Below are 18,300 nucleotides of genomic sequence, written 5' to 3' on the forward strand. Positions count from 1 at the left end.
GCCTTGAAAATTCTGTGATTTGTTCAAGGACCACCCCTGCCTCCCAATTTCTATACAACCGTTAAGAACTCAAACCCAAGTCTTTTGAGTCCTTGAAATTTTGCAAAAAAGTATATAAGAATGCTATAAAGATTCCCAGGTCTTAAGTCACCATTTCTGACCAGGTTTAGTGAAATACCCAAGCCTACCTGTGTGGCAGGGACTGTGCCAGTGGCAAGCTCTGGTTTGTGAGAAATAACGAGAAAAGAAGGTTCACGTATTTTGTCCTGAACAAAAAGCGTTATCAGTTGTTTTCTCCACAAGGTCAAAAAAAAGGGAAGGACTTCTTACCGGACATCACGGCAACAAAAAGCAAACTCATCCCCTTTTAAAGGCTGGAGATTTCAAAGTGAAAAACGAAATTAAGTGTTGTGATGATTTTTACTCAAACATTTCTAATGTCAAGGTTCCCTTGAAAGAGTATTACAATTTTGTTTTGCAGAAGTAGAAGTTGAAACTTAAAAAAGAGGCATTAAGAAGTTCATTTTATTTTTGCAATGAATCTCTATGTGACTAAAGCAGATGGTATCTAATGAGCAAATATTATACAGTTATTTTTAAAAGTTCAGGATTTCTCTAAAATATACAGACAGAAGAAATCTTGGGTTTCTGAGTGGCTCATACACTCAAGAAACTGAAGTACTCTTATAAAGAGCAGCTCTGTAATGTCTATTAGACACATTATTCTACCAAGACTGAATCTTAGTAATCTTCAGGGAAGATGGTAACACTCATTCCTGGGTCATCATCATTTTCACATTCTTTAGCGTTTTCTTCAGTAATACATTTGCCACATGCTGCTTCTGGGTTTCTCTTCTTCTTATGAGTATATGATGAATTATTTTTGTCTTTGATTTTCTCTTTTGCATGTGAGTTAGTAATAGTTTCTTTTTCCAAAGCATGTTGTAGGCAGTTGTAAAACCTGCAGAGAGATAAGTACTACTGTCATATCTGTGTTTTCAAACAGAAGGACTGAAATACATCCAGAGGTTATAAATTATATAAATTTGATAGTGTTTCATATAAATCTTAAAATATAAACTGAATTGGAGAAATAATATGCTTCTTGCTTTTATATGATCATTTAGGGAGATGTGTTTTCAGTTCTTCGAGAACACTGCTGAAAATTGGGTTGGAAACATCTCTTGACAATCTGTAATCTATCTCTCAATTTCTATTCCAGATGTAGGAGTCAAACAAAACGGTAAAAATAGAGAAATTATTTTTCTTTATAAAAAATCATAAACGTAATAAAATCTCACTTTAGAGAATTCAGCAAAAATATGAGGTTACAAATACGGACTACCTCTACAGAACTATCTAGAAATAACCTCTCGGTATTTTTATTCTTTCTAATTTATCAATGTATTCTGAATTAATGTATTTATACATGTACCCATATACTTACTTTTACAGAATTATTATACTTTTACATTGTTTTATCAAATTTAGTATTTATTGAAAACATTTTTTTATCATAAAATAAAATAAAAAGATATCCTTAGCAAGTAGTACAATGCTGACACACTCGGTAAAAGTAAGTGAATAAATAACCACTGAACAAAAAGGTGAGTATGGATATCATATCCTAGATCCCCAAGTGTAGTCATCCGGACGCTGAGACCTCCCTTGCCACTGTGAGGATCTCATCATGCCCGTATATTCTATTATAATGGCAAAGTGTCACAGAATTTTTGACACCTACTGAATAGATTGCTGTTTGGACCAATTTTCTTCTTTCTTTAATTCAATAACCAGGCTAAGTTCTACTTGTAAAGACTCTGAAACTCCCCTAAAAAAAAAAACCCAAGATATTCATCTGCTTCCAAATATTCCACACAATTCTAATGCACACCTGACCTGATCACAACATATCCTGTCCATATTTCAAGGACTCACCACTCATGTATACCTTGATACCCAGCACCGTGCTTGGCAGATACTAGGTGCTCAACAGACATTTCCTCAGTGAATAAATCAATCTCAAGGGGGAAGTAACAGTATGAAGATAAACATAATAGTAGGAGGCACAGCAAAAGGTTTTGAAAAATACTGATTGGTGACTTCTTAGATCCTGTTCTGTGGTAACAACCTTTTAATTTAATGCACACCGCCCCATCCTCGCTTAACTGAAACCTGGTCCCCGCAGAGACACCATCTGCTCTGCGTTCCTCTCAAGTGGAGATGCTTATTTTTCTGTATCCCACTTGACGCAGAGTTGAGATGTCAGAATTTAGCTTGCTCACCAAGGCTTCGCCAGACCGAACTCCTTTAGCTGCCCCTCATGCCATCTACCAATATTTTGTTCAGTCTCTTACATTCATGGAAACCCCTACACTTGGCATGATCTTTCTCTCCAGGTCCTACCATCATCCCAGGTGATGTCAATGACTGGCTTTCTTTCATCTTCCACACTGCCTATTTGGAATATCAACAAAATGACCCAGTAGCATGACTTACACAAAACAGCGAAGTCCAAAAATTCATGCCATCAAATGCTGTGAAGTGCCCCTATTTGACCTCATAAGAGGCCATCTGTGATGTGCAACTTCATTTCCTACCGTCCCCCTCCCAACCCTGAACTTTAGACTCAGATAACCAAGTCTTTTTTCTGGATTATACTTTATTCCTAGGAAATTAAAGATTAAATTGCTCTTTTATGACCACAGAGAATTAATAGCTCATGTAAAGTATTTTGTCAATCACATTAAAAAAAGTAATTAAAGAGGAATAGGTGCCTTACTTTAATCTTCCACTAAAGAACCTAAGGGTTCAAAGCTACATCTTTGGGGTACCCAAAAACAACTGGTAAAATGGAACAAAGACCCTGTTGTCTGAAAGCCAAGAATAATTCCTTCAAATACTTTTTCCTTGTCCTTTTTAATGGGAATTTTTAAAAGGTTCTTTGCAAAAAAAAAAAAAAAAAAAAAAAAAGGTTCTTTGCAAAACGATCTTTCTCAAGAAGTCAGAAATTTGTTCTGCAATTACATGCTCTCCATGAATTCTTAAAGTGCGATTTTCTCAGCTCTCACAGGCAACAAAAAGAACTCAGAATATAAAAAGAAAGGTGTGCACAGGCAATGGTCTTCCCCAACCCCAAAGAAAATCAAATTGTCTTCAGTTTCTCTACTTCTGCAGTCAAGAGCATCATGCCCCAGGGCAACTTGTACTTCATTCTCTTCCAGACAGAACTTTTTAGAGCAGCCCTAGGAAAATGAATTCTTGTTTTTCAGGTCAGTTAGAGGACCACTTGCAAAAATATATGATATTTCTCTGATTTCTGAAATAGGAACATAAAAATAATGAGATCTAGGCACAATTGCATACCCTTTTAGGCTTCCATTATTCACAAATAACAAATAAGGCTATTTTCATATATACGTATTTAGATTTTACCTTGATTAAACTCTAGCATTTTTTTTTTTTAAATTTATTCATGATAGTCACACACACACACACAGAGAGAGAGAGAGAGAGAGAGAGAGAGGCAGAGACACAGGCAGAGGGAGAAGCAGGCTCCATGCACCAGGAGCCTGACGTGGGATTTGATCCCGGGTCTCCAGGATCGCGCCCTGGGCCAAAGGCAGGCGCCAAACCGCTGCGCCACCCAGGGATCCCAAACTCTAGCATTTTTATTAAAAAACAGGTATGTGACAGAGCCTGTGCCAGGCGGTGGAAAGAGAGGTAAAAGACCTGGTCGTGCCCTCAGGCTCAGTATTTAATGGGAGCTGCAGAACTGTAAAGACACATTCAGCATGCCCTGAGAAAGACCAGACAAAGTTGGGGCCCGCCCCCTGGGGGAACCCTGCTTCAAGTGAGATCATGAAATGCTCCTTGGAAAACAACCCAATGCTGGGGCTGAATTGCAACGATGGACTGAAGCTGGCAAGGTAGGGGAGAGGAAAAAATGAGGGGACTAAATATCCAAGGGGGAACTGTACAAAAATAAACTATGTGTTTTATATCATTTATTTCTTTGATCTTAAATACATAGGGAAATGTGTGACTTATTTTTTACCTGCTTTAGTTCTGTTGTTAAAAATAAGACTAGTGACTACGAGGAGTCTCAGACATCTGTTATCCTTGCCCCCTCCTACTTTCTACCCCCATTTCTAGGCTGTCCCCATGTCCGGTTTACATTCTGCACTATCAGTCCCATTCATCTTGCTATTCAAGCTCCTGTTCCTTCTCACCTGGACTATGGCGTAAAAACCTACACCCACTCGCTCTTATCTCAAAGTCATCTTACACGTCCTCCGGAATAATCTACTTTGAAGCCTTGCAAGTAGCACTATTGATGGAAAAAGTCAGTTACCAAATGTAGCGAACATTTATTAAGCACTATTCTCATGCTAGCCACTCAGAAAATATAAATAAGAAATAAGAAACTGTCAATGACTTTGGGGAACTCAACTTAATGGGTTAGCTTCTAAGTCCCTTTATGGTTTATTATTAATTCAAGAAACATGTACTAGTTCTCTACTATGAGCTGGACACTAGGTTAGGTTTTGGGATAAGAAACACTTAAAGCGTGAATGTGTATGGTTGGTGGCAGGGAGAAGTCAGTCCTATTTTCAATGTGAGCACACTGCAGTAGGAATAAAAAGGATATACATACAATTAATGTAATTCAATATGGTTCATATTTCTGTTTTGCACTGAGGAATATAAACTGTAACGATACTGACAATAAGAATCTGAACCAAGGAAAGAAATGGAGATAGGGTTGAGACTAGGACAAGAAAGCTAATCAGGAAAGGCTGATGAGTATTCTAATTAGATATGTTCAAAAAGTTATTGGATATGTAGGCTCAGGACTTGAGAGAGATTTGGAAGACCTATCGCTATGTGGGGATGTAGCTGAAGCAATGGGCCAAGGAACGGTACCTTAGAGAACAATAATTAACCAAGAGACAGAATCATAAGGAGAATCCAGAAGGAAGCTAAGGAGGAAGCTACCACAAGCAGGAAGGAAAGCAGCAAAGTGATAGTTTCATATACCTCCCCACAGGTGTATGAAAAAATGCTCCATGTCATGAACCATCAAGGAAACACAAATCAGAACCACAGAGATACCATCTCACACCTGTCAGGATAGCAATCCTCAAAAAAAAAAAAAAAAAAAAAAACACAAGAAACAAGTGTTGGCAAAGGTGCTGAGAAAAGGGGACCCTTGTGCGTTGCTGGTGGGAATATAAAACCGCATGGCGGTCCTTCAAAGAATTAAACACAGAGCTACCATACGACCTGGCAATTCCACTTCTGGGTATATGCCCAAAAGAACGGAAAGCAGGACTCAGACATTTGTACACATATGTTCATGGCAGCATTAGTCACAATGACTTAAAGATGAAGAAATCCCAAATGTCCATTGATGAATGAATGGATAAATAAAATGTGGTATATAGATACAATGGAGTATTATTTAGCCTTAAAAAGAATTGTGATACTTGCTACAACATGGATACACTCTGAAGATGGTACACAAGTGAAATACGCCGACACGAAAGGGCAAGTACAGTATGATTGCACTTACCTGAGGGACCTAGAACAGACCAGCTCATAGTAACAGAAAATAGAATAGTGGTTACCAGAGGCTGGGAGTCTGGATGACAAAAAGGTTCTCAAGATGGACAGTGGCGATGGTGGGGGCTGCGTTACATGTGAGTGTACATAATGCTATTGAAATATATGGTTAAAATGGCCAATTTTATGTCATATATATTTTACCATAAAAAATAAGAAGAGTTTAATAAAAACCCACCAACCATTGGAAATAGGTTCATTAACTTTTTCTGTCCATTTTGCTTTACCAACAGTATTATATGCCAACTGATTCAGCCCCTTTACTCTTAGCATTTTCTTACTACAAGTTAGTGAAGAGAGGAACACAGAACATGGCTAATTTCGTTTTGCTCATAGTCAAATGTGTGGTTTCATCTGACCCAAGTCAGTCCTGATCTCTTATTAACAGGTCCAAAGATAGCCTCCTTCTTATAATTGGTAAATAGATCTCCAAACTTTCGTATTTTTTACCTGGAAATCATTATATATAAATTTATTTTATTCTTCCCACTAACAAGTGGCCTTGGGAATTGTTTTACAGAAACAAGACCTTTTTTATATTAAGAACATTTTACCATTTAACTCTGATTTTTATGTTCCTAGATCATTTCATTTCTTTTCTTTTTTTTTAAGATTTTATTTATTTATTCATGAGAGACAAAAAGAGAGAGAGAGAGAGAGAGAGAGAGGCAGAGACACAGGCAGAGGGAGAAGCAGGCTCCATGCAGGGAGCCCGACGTAGGACTTGATCCCGGGTCTCCAGGATCACGCCCTGGGCTGAAGGTGGCGCTAAACCCCTGAGCCACCCAGGCTGCCCGTAGATCATTTATTGCTGAAATGTGACTCATCAGGATTTGACTTTTAAAAATTCTACCATAGTTATTTGAATTGTGAAACTTTGGTCCTATGACGAACCCATTTTTAGTACTCAAGGTCTGACTGCAGAACTTATCACCTCCAATGTTTATTTTTTTCACTTTTCCACATCAGAAGGGTAACTTTTTTTCTGCATTTGGTTGAAAGTACAGCTGTTCCCAAGGGAGCTTTCTAATTTGTTCCCCCTTTCTGAATTCACATGTAATCTTCTAATCAGTATCTTAAGACACTTTTTACCCTTCTTTAATTTTTCCCTGATTTTATATGATGAGCATGGCTCTCTTGATAGCAGCATGCACACTATAATCTCAAAACATATTTTTGAGTCAATGGATTTAAAGTATAATTTGATTTTATAGTTAGTGAACGTGGCTCAATTAACTTCACCAGGTGTATAGTTAGTTGCTCTTGGGCTATATTTATAATCTTGTTGAAATTCAAGTAAGGAAACAGAGAAACTGATTTGTTACTTCCTATATTTTAGCAAAGAGCCTCACTGGAATACAGTCTAAGAAATGTAGTCAACTTGTGGAATGTTACTGTAAGTACCTACATGTAGTTCAGACTCTGTAGTCTGGTGAAGCGGCTGGGTGCTCCTCAGCACTTACTGGATATTGTCACTTCATTCAGAATGTTTGCTCAAAGCACCTTGTAGCCAGGTCACCCCACAGCGGTTTTCAACCAGGGTCCTTCCTACTGGAAAATTAAGCTCTCATGCCCTAAGAAATCCAATGTATATAATGAGTTAATGTCTCTCCCATGTATCTAGAATGGAAAATGTAGACCATTGTTGAAAGAACTGAGAAACAGTCACTTGAATAATTTTGTGAATTCTGTGGCTGAAATGAGAAGTCCTCGTTAAGAGAGCCCGGACGGTGGTACCGACGTGATCACAGGTTTATTTTCTGTATGTGCCAATAGAGGAGGAAAAGAGCTACCCTACCCTGAGAATCCATGACGTGACAGGGATAGGGCCGGTCATTAGGTAGATGCTGTTTAATGTATGCTAAAGTTGTTATTTAAGATATGTACATCTCCCAAGTTAGAGAGAAGAAAAGTGACATCAAGAGAGTTGAGTAAGTTGTGGTGGAAGCTGGAGTCAAACTCAGTTCTGCTCCTGGAGCCAAATTTCTACCTCTTCCCACCATCGTATACTGCTACCACTGGCGCTGATAGCCTTAGCTACCTCAAAAAAAAAAAAAAAAGTAGGTATTAAAGAATTTTAAGCAGGCAAGTTAAATAATAGGATTTCTCTGCACTTTACAGACAGGATTCGGAAGGTGATACAGAGTATGGCGAGGCAGAGACACGCTAGAAACCTTCTATTATGAGACAGGTAACAAGGCTATTGCAGGTGTGGAATAAAGAGTGTGACAAGTACAGATGGGAAGAGAACGATTTAAGAATTACTTGGGCAGTGACTGACTGGTTGTGAGGTAGGCAAGGGGATGGGGAGAAGGGGAAATGACAACACGTCGGCCGTTACTCCTCGAAGAACTCGGGGGCATACGTCTTGCTGATGGTAGATTGCTGGCCTCGCTTTCATATAAGAAAGGCAACACTATAGTCACTTCTTTATGTCAAAAACTCTTATTTTTATGAAAAAGTTGAAAAGAAAGTAATGTGAGAGGAGGTAAAGTTAAAGGAGAAGAGAAGTAGAGAGATGTGAATTGACAGCCACAATCCTTCCTCCTGGGACAATTACGGCAATTCTAGATCCAATCCATACGAACCAGCCGCGTATGTAAAATATTTATTACGTTAAAATTAACCAGGTTGCTCTCCCCAAAAGGAGATTCTTGATACTGTCCAGTGGATCACATCCAGGCGGGAGTGCACCGCTTCCTGGCTGCCTTCAACTTGATCAGTTACGGTCCCCGTCACCGGGTCCCTGTCACCGCCGTTGGGCTCTCTTACCGGAGGGATTAGGTTTCTCTCCTTTAGGCCGGCTGCCGGCAGTCCTGTCCCGCTGTCCTCCACGGCGCTTCCCCTTTACACGCCACGTAGTACCCGTTACAGTCTGGGCTACTCTCATCTATTACTTTGATCCTTTTTTTTATTATCTGTGATAAGACTACAAATACAAAAGCAGTTGGGAGTATAAACTGAAGATGGCGTGTATCGATATTTTCAAAGATGACCTAGATAGATAAGAGTAAGACAGAAATATCCAATTACTATACCTTTCAATCCTCTTCTTGTTTTCCTCCATCTTTTGATTTGCTATCTTTAACAGGAAGTCGATATATTCCTCGGTCACCATCAGTTTTCCCTTATGGCTTAATGGAACTTCTAAGCCATGGGTGCTCCGGACAGCCTACAGGGAACAAACGACTTAGATATGATCACTTATGTACTAGAGACACTGAAGATAACTACAGACAAGTCCCAGTCAGGGCTGTGTTTAAACATAGTTTGGTTCTATTACAGGATTTGACGCTTTAATATCCTTTAGCTAAACACAGCGGAACTGAAGATTAGGGTTTCCCATCACATGAAGTTATTTCTTAAGAAAGTCATTCTACACATTGTCTTTCAGAGAAGCAGATCTTCTCTGAAAAATCCCATCACTGTTTAAGTTTCAGTCTCACTAAAGCCTAGAAAGCTTTAATACACTAGTTAAAGAGAAGAAATAAATGCAAGCTCAACAAAAGCTTCAAGGGAAAATCGAAGGGGACTGGCTGCGGAAGAGCCACTCACTGCTGCCTGAGCAGAGTGTGTGGCTGTAAGAATAAGCCGTGCCTGTTCTATCTCACGAAGTGGCTGCTTTCTCCATGCTTTAGGGTCGCCCATCTTAGTGAACCTGTTCCTGAAACAGTCAATGTGTTCCAAGTAAATCCAAACAGTGCAAACAGGTTAAGAACCAGCGATGAAAACTATTAGGAGAGATACAACTTCTTTCAGTGGACTTTTACTGAGGTGGGAAGACACAAGATAAATATAATATGATCCCTGCCTTTAAGAGCCAACATTTTAAAACAGGAAATAAACAAGTGAACAAAGAATCACAACATAGGTCCTACGCCAGGAAAGAGATAGACACGTACACGTACATATATACACCCACGCGGGGCTAAGGAACTGTGGAAGAGGAACAACTAGTTGGGACTCATGCCTCGGCTTTATGGGAAAGATAGCATTTGAGTTAGGATTTTTTTAAGTGCAATGTAAGAATGGGGTCAGGGGACATTCCAGCCAGAAAATGAGTTACCTATAGTCATGGAGACATGAAAGAACATGATACATTTGGGAAATAACTAATAGTTTTCTCTCTGGCTGGAGCATAAGTATGCTAGCAGGAGATGAGCATGAATAAGGTAAATGGAAAATAGTTAGGGTAAGGCCTTGAATACCAAGGGAAATATAGGGAGACCCTGACTTTTCTAAAAGGGGGATTCAGATAGTGTTGGCTTAGGGGCACCGAAGGAGAGGATGGGTAGCCCGAAGACCAGTCGGAGACCACTGTAAAGACCGAGGGGAGGGACCATGATGGCTTAAGTAGAGGCAGGGACAGAGGGAGAGGAAAGGTGGAGCTGGGCGTTAGGAAGTTAGAGGCAGATGTGACAGGATGTGTAACTGAATGTAGAAGGCAAAGGAATGGAAAGCGAACGAATGGTTCTTTCTTGCTTGGGCTACCAGATGGAGTGTAGGGGAAGGAGAGGGACACAAATCAGTACTGTGTGCTTTGACTTTCTATCTAGGTACGCTTTTTTGTAGGTATCTTCTTTTGTAAGCCATCTCTATACGAGGAATGAGCAATTTGTTAAAAAATAAATGGAAAATAGGAAAAGTCGAGGGAGCCAGCATCGGAGAAAACCTGAAATAGGCCAAAAGCAAAGAACATATACCTTTACAAATAGTAAATACCACAGATCAGAACAGGGCAAAATCACTAGGCGCTGACTTGGCCAGGAAAGGACTCAGCTGGAGGCTTAGAAAGGGCTGTAAAGATCATCTAGTCCAGTGCTGGCAAACTTTTTTGGTAAAAGGATAGAGAGTAAATATTTCTGACTTTGCGGCCATATGTTATCTGTCACAACTGCCCAGTTTTACCACCGTAGCACAAAAGCAACCTGTGATAGTAATTTACCAAGTGAGAGTAGTGGGATTTGACCTTCCGTGGACTGGACTTGGCCCCCGCACAGTAGTTTGCCGGACTCCTGATATGGCCAAGGAAAGTCAGACCTGAGGGATTAAGGAGCTTCCCCAAGTTCATACAGCATGGCTGTGGTGCAGCCAGTATCCGTGTAGAGGACTTTAGACCCCCTGCCTATGATTCTTTCCACTATATCATGGTGCTTATTAAATGGAGTCTTGACTATTTAGGAATCAGGCTGAAAGTAAGCAGAGGAGGATTCTGTAAAATAAGAGCTCAAATGCAAATCTAAGAACTCCGTATTCTTGTCTGTAGGAAAGAGTAAGGTACTGAAGATTTCTGAGCAAGGGAATGGCAAGAAGGTTTGAGGAGGGAGAGATTAGAAGCAGAGGAGTCTAATGAAGTTATTCAATAGTATGAATCGCTTCATGCCCAAAGAATTGTTTTTTGTCAAAAGTTATCTTACCAACATAGTCTTTCCTCTCTTTCCCACGGTTATGCCAGAGTTCCTGAAACCAGAATCTATTGCCACTGAATGCTGTAAGAAAATGAATTGGTTAAATTCTCATAATCTGGCTAATCAGATAAACTGGTTAGCTCTACAAATTGCAGAAACATATGTCACCCCAAACCTATAATTAAATTAAAAAACTAGTCAACTAAAAAACTAATATCACATTATTTTTTTGGTAGATTTAAAGCTTAGAATCAAGTCTACCCACATACTAAATTCAAGTATAATCATACAATTTTACCAGAATCTGTGCATCCTGCAACTGTCGACACTGCACATGAAGAACAAGTGGTTCAAATTTCAAAATGGCATCGCCATTTGCTTTCTTCAGAGCCGCAATCTAAACAAATGAAAAATATTGGTATCAGACACCAATATACGATCCTTTTCATTGGTGACCCTTTACCATATGCAACTTCAGTTTTTCTCAGAAACATTCAGAGTCATCCAGCATCCTTTTTCTGCAACAACTTTTCACTCTGCTTTCTCAGTCCTCGTTCTCCAAAAACTGATTAATCTGCTTATTCTTTTCAAAGACCTGATTTCTAGTTCTCCCATAAACCTCTTGTGTCTTTCTTTCCAGCCATACCTTGAAAAGTAAACTACTATGTAACTCCATAACAGATTTTCATTAAGGAATACGGTCTGAGGGCGTTGGGCTCGCTCATTCTCTAGAGGACGTGACTCTCGATCCTGAGGTCGTGAGTTCAAGCCCCATGTGGGGCATAAAGCCTACTTAAAAAAAAATAAAGGAATATGATATAAAAGTTCTGTTTAAATGCTTTGTTATTAGATTGAAGTTTGAGACACATGTATGTCTGAGTTAGAATTCATACGAGGCGGTTGTTATTTCTGTCCACCTCGTATCCTTGGGCAGTATCCTCTCTCTTCTTCACACCATTTGATTCCGGTGGGACTGCCAATCGTGACCCTATCACTCATGACTCCTGCTATCATAATAGCAGACATGCCAAGTGCCTAGGTCTGAGGAAGGACAGTATTCCACTCTACTGGCAGAAATTACTGATCTCAGGGGGAAGACCTCTCATCCACGCAGGATGACTCAGGATCCTCTGGGAATGATATCTGACTATCAGCAAGAAGTCTTTTTCTGCTGGGGCTGCTGGCAGCTATCTTTCCTGACACAAAGACTGTCTGCAGCAGAAGAGGACAAGGGCAACTACACAGAAAGAACCAGTCCCCACAGAAGGAGATGAAGAGTGAGTGAGTACCCTAAGACATTTGAGCACCTGAACAGGTAAAGTGCCTGAATGATACAGACTTACATGAACTCATTTCAAGATTTTAATTTCTGAAACTAAATAACCCAGGACAGATAGGAAGATTTACAAGAAGCAATCCAGGTAAGTAATGCATAATTTATTTCTATCAGTATGCTGGCAGTATACAGATAGTACTAATCCCTTTCTCCTAGCTCCTTTCTCCTTGTATAATTTGTTCCAGGTTACAGAGTTATCGAATGGTCGAAATGAAAGTCAAATCTTCCATTTATATATGTGTCCAACATCCATGCACTCCCTATGTCCAAGAGGATGTGTTTTCTTAAGCAATAAGTAATGCTTATATACATATTTATATTTTATCTCCTATAAATAAAGAAAAACACTGTAATAATTCTCTTCAGGCTTTCTAATCTTCAGTCATTGTAATTATCCACATAAATCACCTTGAATGTCTTATTCTTTTCAAATGTATTTAATGTGTTATGAGTTACAAGTTTATTTCTGTTTACACATAAAAACTTACCACATCATCCTTTACGCAAGGTTTGTGTGTAACCAGTAGCCAGCAGCAGTTTTGCTTTTGAACTTCAAAACCATTTATACCCTGAAATATAAAAAAAATGTAATTTAATCATGTGATATTTATACAAATAATAAATACAATGCTTGGCATGATTGTAAGCTTTCTTAAATTAATTAGTAGTAATTTTAAGTATTACTGAGAACAATTCACTAGGCTTTGGGTAAAGTTAACCCAAAACAAAAAACATATTTTAGTATTTCTGAAATATGGTTGTAATTTTGTCAGGAGAAAAGAGATTCTTGTAAGAGGTTGTATGCTTGCGGGCCTGAGTTGCACTCTGTTTTATTTGGCTTGCACTATATGTATGTGTGTATATATATGTGTGTGTATATATATATATATATATATATATATATATATTTGTGTGTGTGTGTGTGTGTGAGAGAGAGAGAGAGAGAAAGAGATTGAGAGAGGAGAGAGCACAACAAGAGCTGGGGATGGGGGTAGGGAGGTGGACTGGGCAGAGGGAGATGGAAAGAGAATCTTAAGCAGGCTCCACGACCCTAAGATCATGACCTCATCCAAAATCAAGTCACATGCTCCATTGAATAAGCCACCCAGGTGCCCCTTGGCTTGTACAATATTTAAAAACAAAAAACCATGGAATTCCCTTTGTAAGAAGGCACTGTCCCAATCCCACAGAGGACCTATTACTTTTTACTGACAAGTGAGCTGTTCACACCCTATGTCTCTAGTCTCTAAAGGATCTGGGCCAGACTATATAGAGTCCCAAAGGGCAGAGCTAGGGCTGCAAAGTCAAAGCTTCAAGAAGCCAATACCTTCACATCATATCTTTTGTTTATTAACTGAAAAAAATGTTTATTTGTAAAGTTCTATTAGACTCGGGATAAACAGATCCTACCCTCAGGGAGGCTGGAAACAGGATGTAGGAGAGCAGGCTTATTCTTAAATCCCTATATTTTTACAAAGTAACTATTTTTTACAATGAGTTCACAGGAGATTTGGCTGTCTAGCTCTGGAAAGGGGAAGAGCTGTGCTGGTCCTAAATAACTGGTTTGCTTTCATTGAATGACCTCTGTGACGTTTATTGGACCTTATGCTGGCTGCTCTAAATGTTAGAGCATTGATCTGATCTGATCTGATGCTAACCCACTTCTAGTAAATTTATAGAACCTAGAGGGCCTGTCTGGGAACTAATGCTGTCTGTAGCTTCATCTTATCCATACTTCCTTCATCCAGATTTTCCCACTTTCAATTTTTCTTCTTGTATTGCTTTTCAAGTAAGTTGATGCAAATCCTTTCTGAAATAAGGCTAAGTGAAGACAAATAATATACATAACATGAAAGGAGGTTCTCAAAAAATCCTAAGGCAGTTCAGAAGAAGCAGTGGTGACAAGTGGGCCTGTCCGCCTGTGTTTCCATGAAAGGGTTTTGGGAGTCACATCTCAAATACACAGAGATGGGGGGCGGGGAACATTTCAGGAGAAGTAAATATGAATAAGGGCAAAGGCAGGTTAAATACAAGAGGAAAAAATAATATTTGGGTAATTGGATAAACATGGAGATGTAGGAAATAAGAGAGCAGCAGAAGGGTTGGAAGGTGTATCAGAGTAGGGGTTTGGATTTTCTGATGTAATAAAGGATTTCAGCACAGGTAAGTGACATGCACAGAGTTGTCTTTAAGGAGGTGAATCTGTTAACAGCATGTAGCATAGTTTGGGGCAGAGAAGGTAGGTGAGTGGCCTTAGGAAAACACTACAGAAATCCAGGTAAAATAAGGCAGTAGAAATAGGGGGAGGCAGAGAGCAAGCCCAGCTAGTGCCAGCTTAGGATGCAGTGGGGGCCATATAAAAATATACAGGCCTGCAGCCCGGGGCCTGATCCTGGGGACCCTGGATCGAGTCCCACGTCGGGTTCTCTGCATGGAGCCTGCTTCTCCCTCTGCCTGTGTCTCTGCCTCTCCCTCTCTCTCTCTCTGTGTCTCTATGAATAAATAAATAAATAAATCTTAAAAAAAAAAATATATATATATATATATACAGGCCCTGCTAAGCTGGGGGGGGGGGCAGCAAATGATCTAAATCTGAACGCGAGTTTATGAGCGTGCTGTGTTTTCATGCTCTGCACTGAATCTGACCTAACACTGACACGCAGGTGACTTCTGCAGCGCACTGGACACGGCCAGGGGACGCCAAGCGCCTCCAGGTACCCGGCAATCCCGAGGAAGCTGATGGTCTACGATCCCGAGTTCACGCAACAGGGAGGGGGCCGAGTTCAGGTGACCCTCCCGAAGCCACAGAGCCAGGAAGTCCCACAGTTAGCCGGGGTCCACGCAGCATCCCTGCAAACCCTGGGGACCCGGCCGCCAGCTCAGACCCACCCCAGCGCCCAGCGGCCACAGGTAAGTGACGGGCGCCGCACTAACCGAGCCGGCCGCTGGGGGCAGCGCGGCCCCGACCCCGGCCCCCGCCCCCGCCCAGCACCCAGCCCTCGGCCCCGCCCCCAGTCCTAGGCCCCGCCCCCCAGGGCCCGCCCCCTAGCCCCAGGCCGCAGCCCCGCCTCCGGCCCCCAGGCCCCGCCCCCAAGCCCCAGGCCGCAGCCCCGCCTCCAGCCCCCAGGCCCCGCCCCCTAGCCCCAGGCCGCAGCCCCGCCTCCAGGCCCCGCCCCCAAGCCCCAGCCCCCGCCCCCTAGCCCCAGGCCGCAGCCCCGCCTCCAGGCCCCGCCCCCAAGCCCCAGCCCCGCCTCCAGCCCCCAGGCCCCGCCCCTAGCCCCAGGCCCCGCCCCCAAGCCCCAGCCCCGCCTCCAGCCCCCAGGCCCCGCCCCCTAGCCCCAGGCCGCACCCCCGCCTCCAGCCCCAGGCCCCGCCCCCAAGCCCCAGCCCCGCCTCCAGCCCCCAGGCCCCGCCCCCAAGCCCCAGGCCGCAGCCCCGCCTCCGGCCCCCCAGCCCCCAGCTCCCAGCCCCCTCGCCCCACTCCCGGGGGCGGCCGTCCGGGGTCCCCGGCGCCACGGCGGAGGAAGGCGCCTCGCCCCGCGGGGCAGGCCCCAAAGCCACGGACTGCAGCGTCGCCGTCCCCCGGGGTCTGGTCGGGCGCAGGGGCCGCCCCATCCCCGGCTTCTGAGCCAGCACCGGGGTTGGCGGGCACGTTCGGTCCCCAGGGCACCGGCCCGGCTCCACCTCTGCGCTGCACCCTAGGCGCCCGGAGCACCCCGCGGAGCGCAGCCCGGGGCCGCCGCCGGGAAGCGGGGCCTCACCCCGTCCAGGAGGACGATGCGCCCGGCGCAGGAGCTGGTGGTGAAGTACTGCTCGCGCCCGTTCAGCAGCTGCACGAGTCCCGCCGCACCCTCGTCCACTCTGCCCTTCCGGCTGAGGTCCGCGCGGCCCAGACACTGCGCCTTCCATCTCCCGAATTCTGCAGCGCGATCCGTGCCGGGGAGGCCTCGGAGGCTCGGCGCGGACCGCGGCCCTGGCCGCTCCCTGGGGGCCGCCATGTTGCGGCGGCGGCGGCCGGGAAGGCCCAAACCTCCTCGTCGGCGCGCGCCCCGGGCGGCGCCGGGCCCCCGGGGGCGGGGCAGGCGCGGGCGAGGCGGGGCCGGCCGGTTAAGTACCCAGGCCCGTCCCCCCTGCGGCGGGAGCTCGCCCCGGAGCCGGTAAGTGCCGCGCGGACGTCCCCGTCCGTGGAGGCCGCGGGGGAGCCCTGCGCGCGTCCCCGGAGCAGCCGAGCGCGGCTGCGGTCACGCGCCCGCCCCGCGTGTGTCCCGCGGAGCCCGCGACAGCTGCCGGCCGGGGGCGCCCCCGCGGGGCTGCAGGCTGCTCGGCCGCCAGGCCCTCCCAGCCCGGCCTCCTCCGAGAGGCGCCCTGCTCCCGCCGCCGGGCCCCGGGCTCGGCCGTCCCCGCGGCAGCGCCCGCCCCCAGTGCCCGGCTCCGAGCGCCCCCCGCTACCCCCAGACGCCCGCCCCCCCGCGACCCCTCCAGGTCCCCCCCAGTGCCCCGCTCCGAGCGCACCCCGCCCCGCCAGGCTCCCGCGCCCCCTCCTGGCACATGGCCCGGTGCCCTCCCCCAGTGCCCCGCTCCGAGCGCACCCCGCTCCCCCCCAGGTCCCCGGCCCGCCCCACCAGTCCCCGGCTCCGAGTGCACCCCGCCCGCCCCCACCAGGCGCCCGCGCCCCCTCCCAAACACGGCCCCCGGCAACCTCCAGGCGCCAGGCCCTGCCCATTCCCCCGCGCCCTTCCACAGGCGCCCCGCTCCCCAGGCTCCAGGCCCCCCTCCTGGCGCAGGGCCCCGTGCCCCCCCCCACCCCCAGTGCTCAGCTCCGGGTGCACCCCGATCCCCCTGGCGCCCAGCCCCGCGCCCCCCCCCCCCAGTGCCCAGCTCGGAGCGCACCCCGCTTCCCCTGGCGCCCAGCCCCCCGCCCCCGCCAGTGCCCAGCTCGGAGCGCACCCGGCTCCCCCTGGTGCCTAGCCCCGCGCCCCCTCCCAGTGCCCAGGTCGGAGCGCACCCCGCTCCCCCTGGCGCCCAGCCCCCCGCCCCCCCCCCAGTGCCCAGCTCGGAGCGCACCCCGCTCCCCCTGGTGCCTAGCCCCGCGCCCCCCCCCCCAGTGCCCAGCTCGGAGCGCACCCCGCTCCCCCTGGCGCCCAGCCCCCCGCCCCCGCCAGTGCCCAGGTCGGAGCGCACCCCGCTCCCCCTGGTGCCTAGCCCCGCGCCCCCCCCCAGTGCCCAGCTCGGAGCGCACCCGGCTCCCCCTGGTGCCTAGACCCGCGCCCCCCCCCCAGTGCCCAGCTCGGAGCGCACCCCGCTCCCCCTGGTGCCTAGCCCCGCGCCCCCCCCCCCCCAGTGCCCAGCTCGGAGCGCACCCCGCTCCCCCTGGCGCCCAGCCCCCCGCCCCCGCCAGTGCCCAGGTCGGAGCGCACCCCGCTCCCCCTGGTGCCTAGCCCCGCGCCCCCCCCCAGTGCCCAGCTCGGAGCGCACCCGGCTCCCCCTGGTGCCTAGACCCGCGCCCCCCCCCCCCAGTGCCCAGCTCGGAGCGCACCCCGCTCCCCCTGGTGCCTAGCCCCGCGCCCCCCCCCCCCCAGTGCCCAGCTCGGAGCGCACCCCGCTCCCCCTGGCGCCCAGCCCCCCGCCCCCGCCAGTGCCCAGGTCGGAGCGCACCCCGCTCCCCCTGGTGCCTAGCCCCGCGCCCCCCCCCAGTGCCCAGCTCGGAGCGCACCCCGCTCCCCCTGGTGCCTAGCCCCGCGCCCCCCCCCCCCCCCCAGTGCCCAGCTCGGAGCGCACCCCGCTCCCCCTGGCGCCCAGCCCCCCGCCCCCGCCAGTGCCCAGGTCGGAGCGCACCCCGCTCCCCCTGGTGCCTAGCCCCGCGCCCCCCCCCAGTGCCCAGCTCGGAGCGCACCCGGCTCCCCCTGGTGCCTAGACCCGCGCCCCCCCCCC

General features: G+C 46.9%; 2 protein-coding genes across 4 annotated transcripts in view; one reads left to right on the forward strand and one right to left on the reverse strand.

Moving 5' to 3' along the window:
• Positions 1 to 401: 401 nt before the first annotated feature.
• On the reverse strand, positions 402 to 16,426 carry TYW3 (tRNA-yW synthesizing protein 3 homolog). Of its 2 annotated transcripts, XM_049111785.1 has the most exons (7): positions 16,131 to 16,426; positions 14,742 to 14,861; positions 12,858 to 12,938; positions 11,332 to 11,430; positions 11,043 to 11,114; positions 8,664 to 8,797; positions 402 to 961 (listed from the first exon to the last, which is right to left on the reverse strand). In XM_049111785.1, the coding sequence occupies exons 1-7, from the start codon at positions 16,365 to 16,367 to the stop codon at positions 742 to 744; spliced, it is 963 nt and encodes a 320-aa protein (XP_048967742.1). In that variant the 5' UTR covers positions 16,368 to 16,426; the 3' UTR covers positions 402 to 741. The 2 variants fall into 2 exon arrangements, with proteins under 2 accessions (XP_048967742.1, XP_025273758.3); XM_025417973.3 differs by lacking the exon at positions 14,742 to 14,861 and having other exon boundaries at positions 16,131 to 16,421.
• The window catches only part of CRYZ (crystallin zeta), a 48,376-nt gene continuing 46,474 nt past the window's right edge, over positions 16,399 to 18,300 (forward strand). Inside the window, exon 1 of one of the 2 annotated variants that reach the window (XM_025417972.3) lies at positions 16,399 to 16,526. The gene's annotated coding sequence lies outside the window, so the exon portion shown is untranslated. The remainder of the gene's footprint in view (positions 16,527 to 18,300) is intronic. The other variant, XM_025417971.3, reaches the window with a different exon arrangement.

Source organism: Canis lupus, chromosome 6 (genome assembly GCF_003254725.2).
Source record: "Canis lupus dingo isolate Sandy chromosome 6, ASM325472v2, whole genome shotgun sequence".
Classification (NCBI taxonomy): Eukaryota; Metazoa; Chordata; class Mammalia; order Carnivora; family Canidae; genus Canis; species Canis lupus.

What these genes read in the sequence shown, in the direction of transcription:
- TYW3 (XM_049111785.1), bottom strand. Translation starts at nt 16,367, where the DNA reads ATGGCGGCCCCCAGGGAGCGGCCAGGGCCGCGGTCCGCGCCGAGCCTC. An exon ending in GATCAGGCCCCGGGCTGCAG is followed by an intron (nt 12,939 to 14,741) that starts GCCTGTATATTT and finishes TTTATATTTCAG; the next exon opens with GGTATAAATGGTTTTGAAGT. An exon ending in AGAGAGGAAAGACTATGTTG is followed by an intron (nt 8,798 to 11,042) that starts GTAAGATAACTT and finishes TGTTCCCTGTAG; the next exon opens with GCTGTCCGGAGCACCCATGG.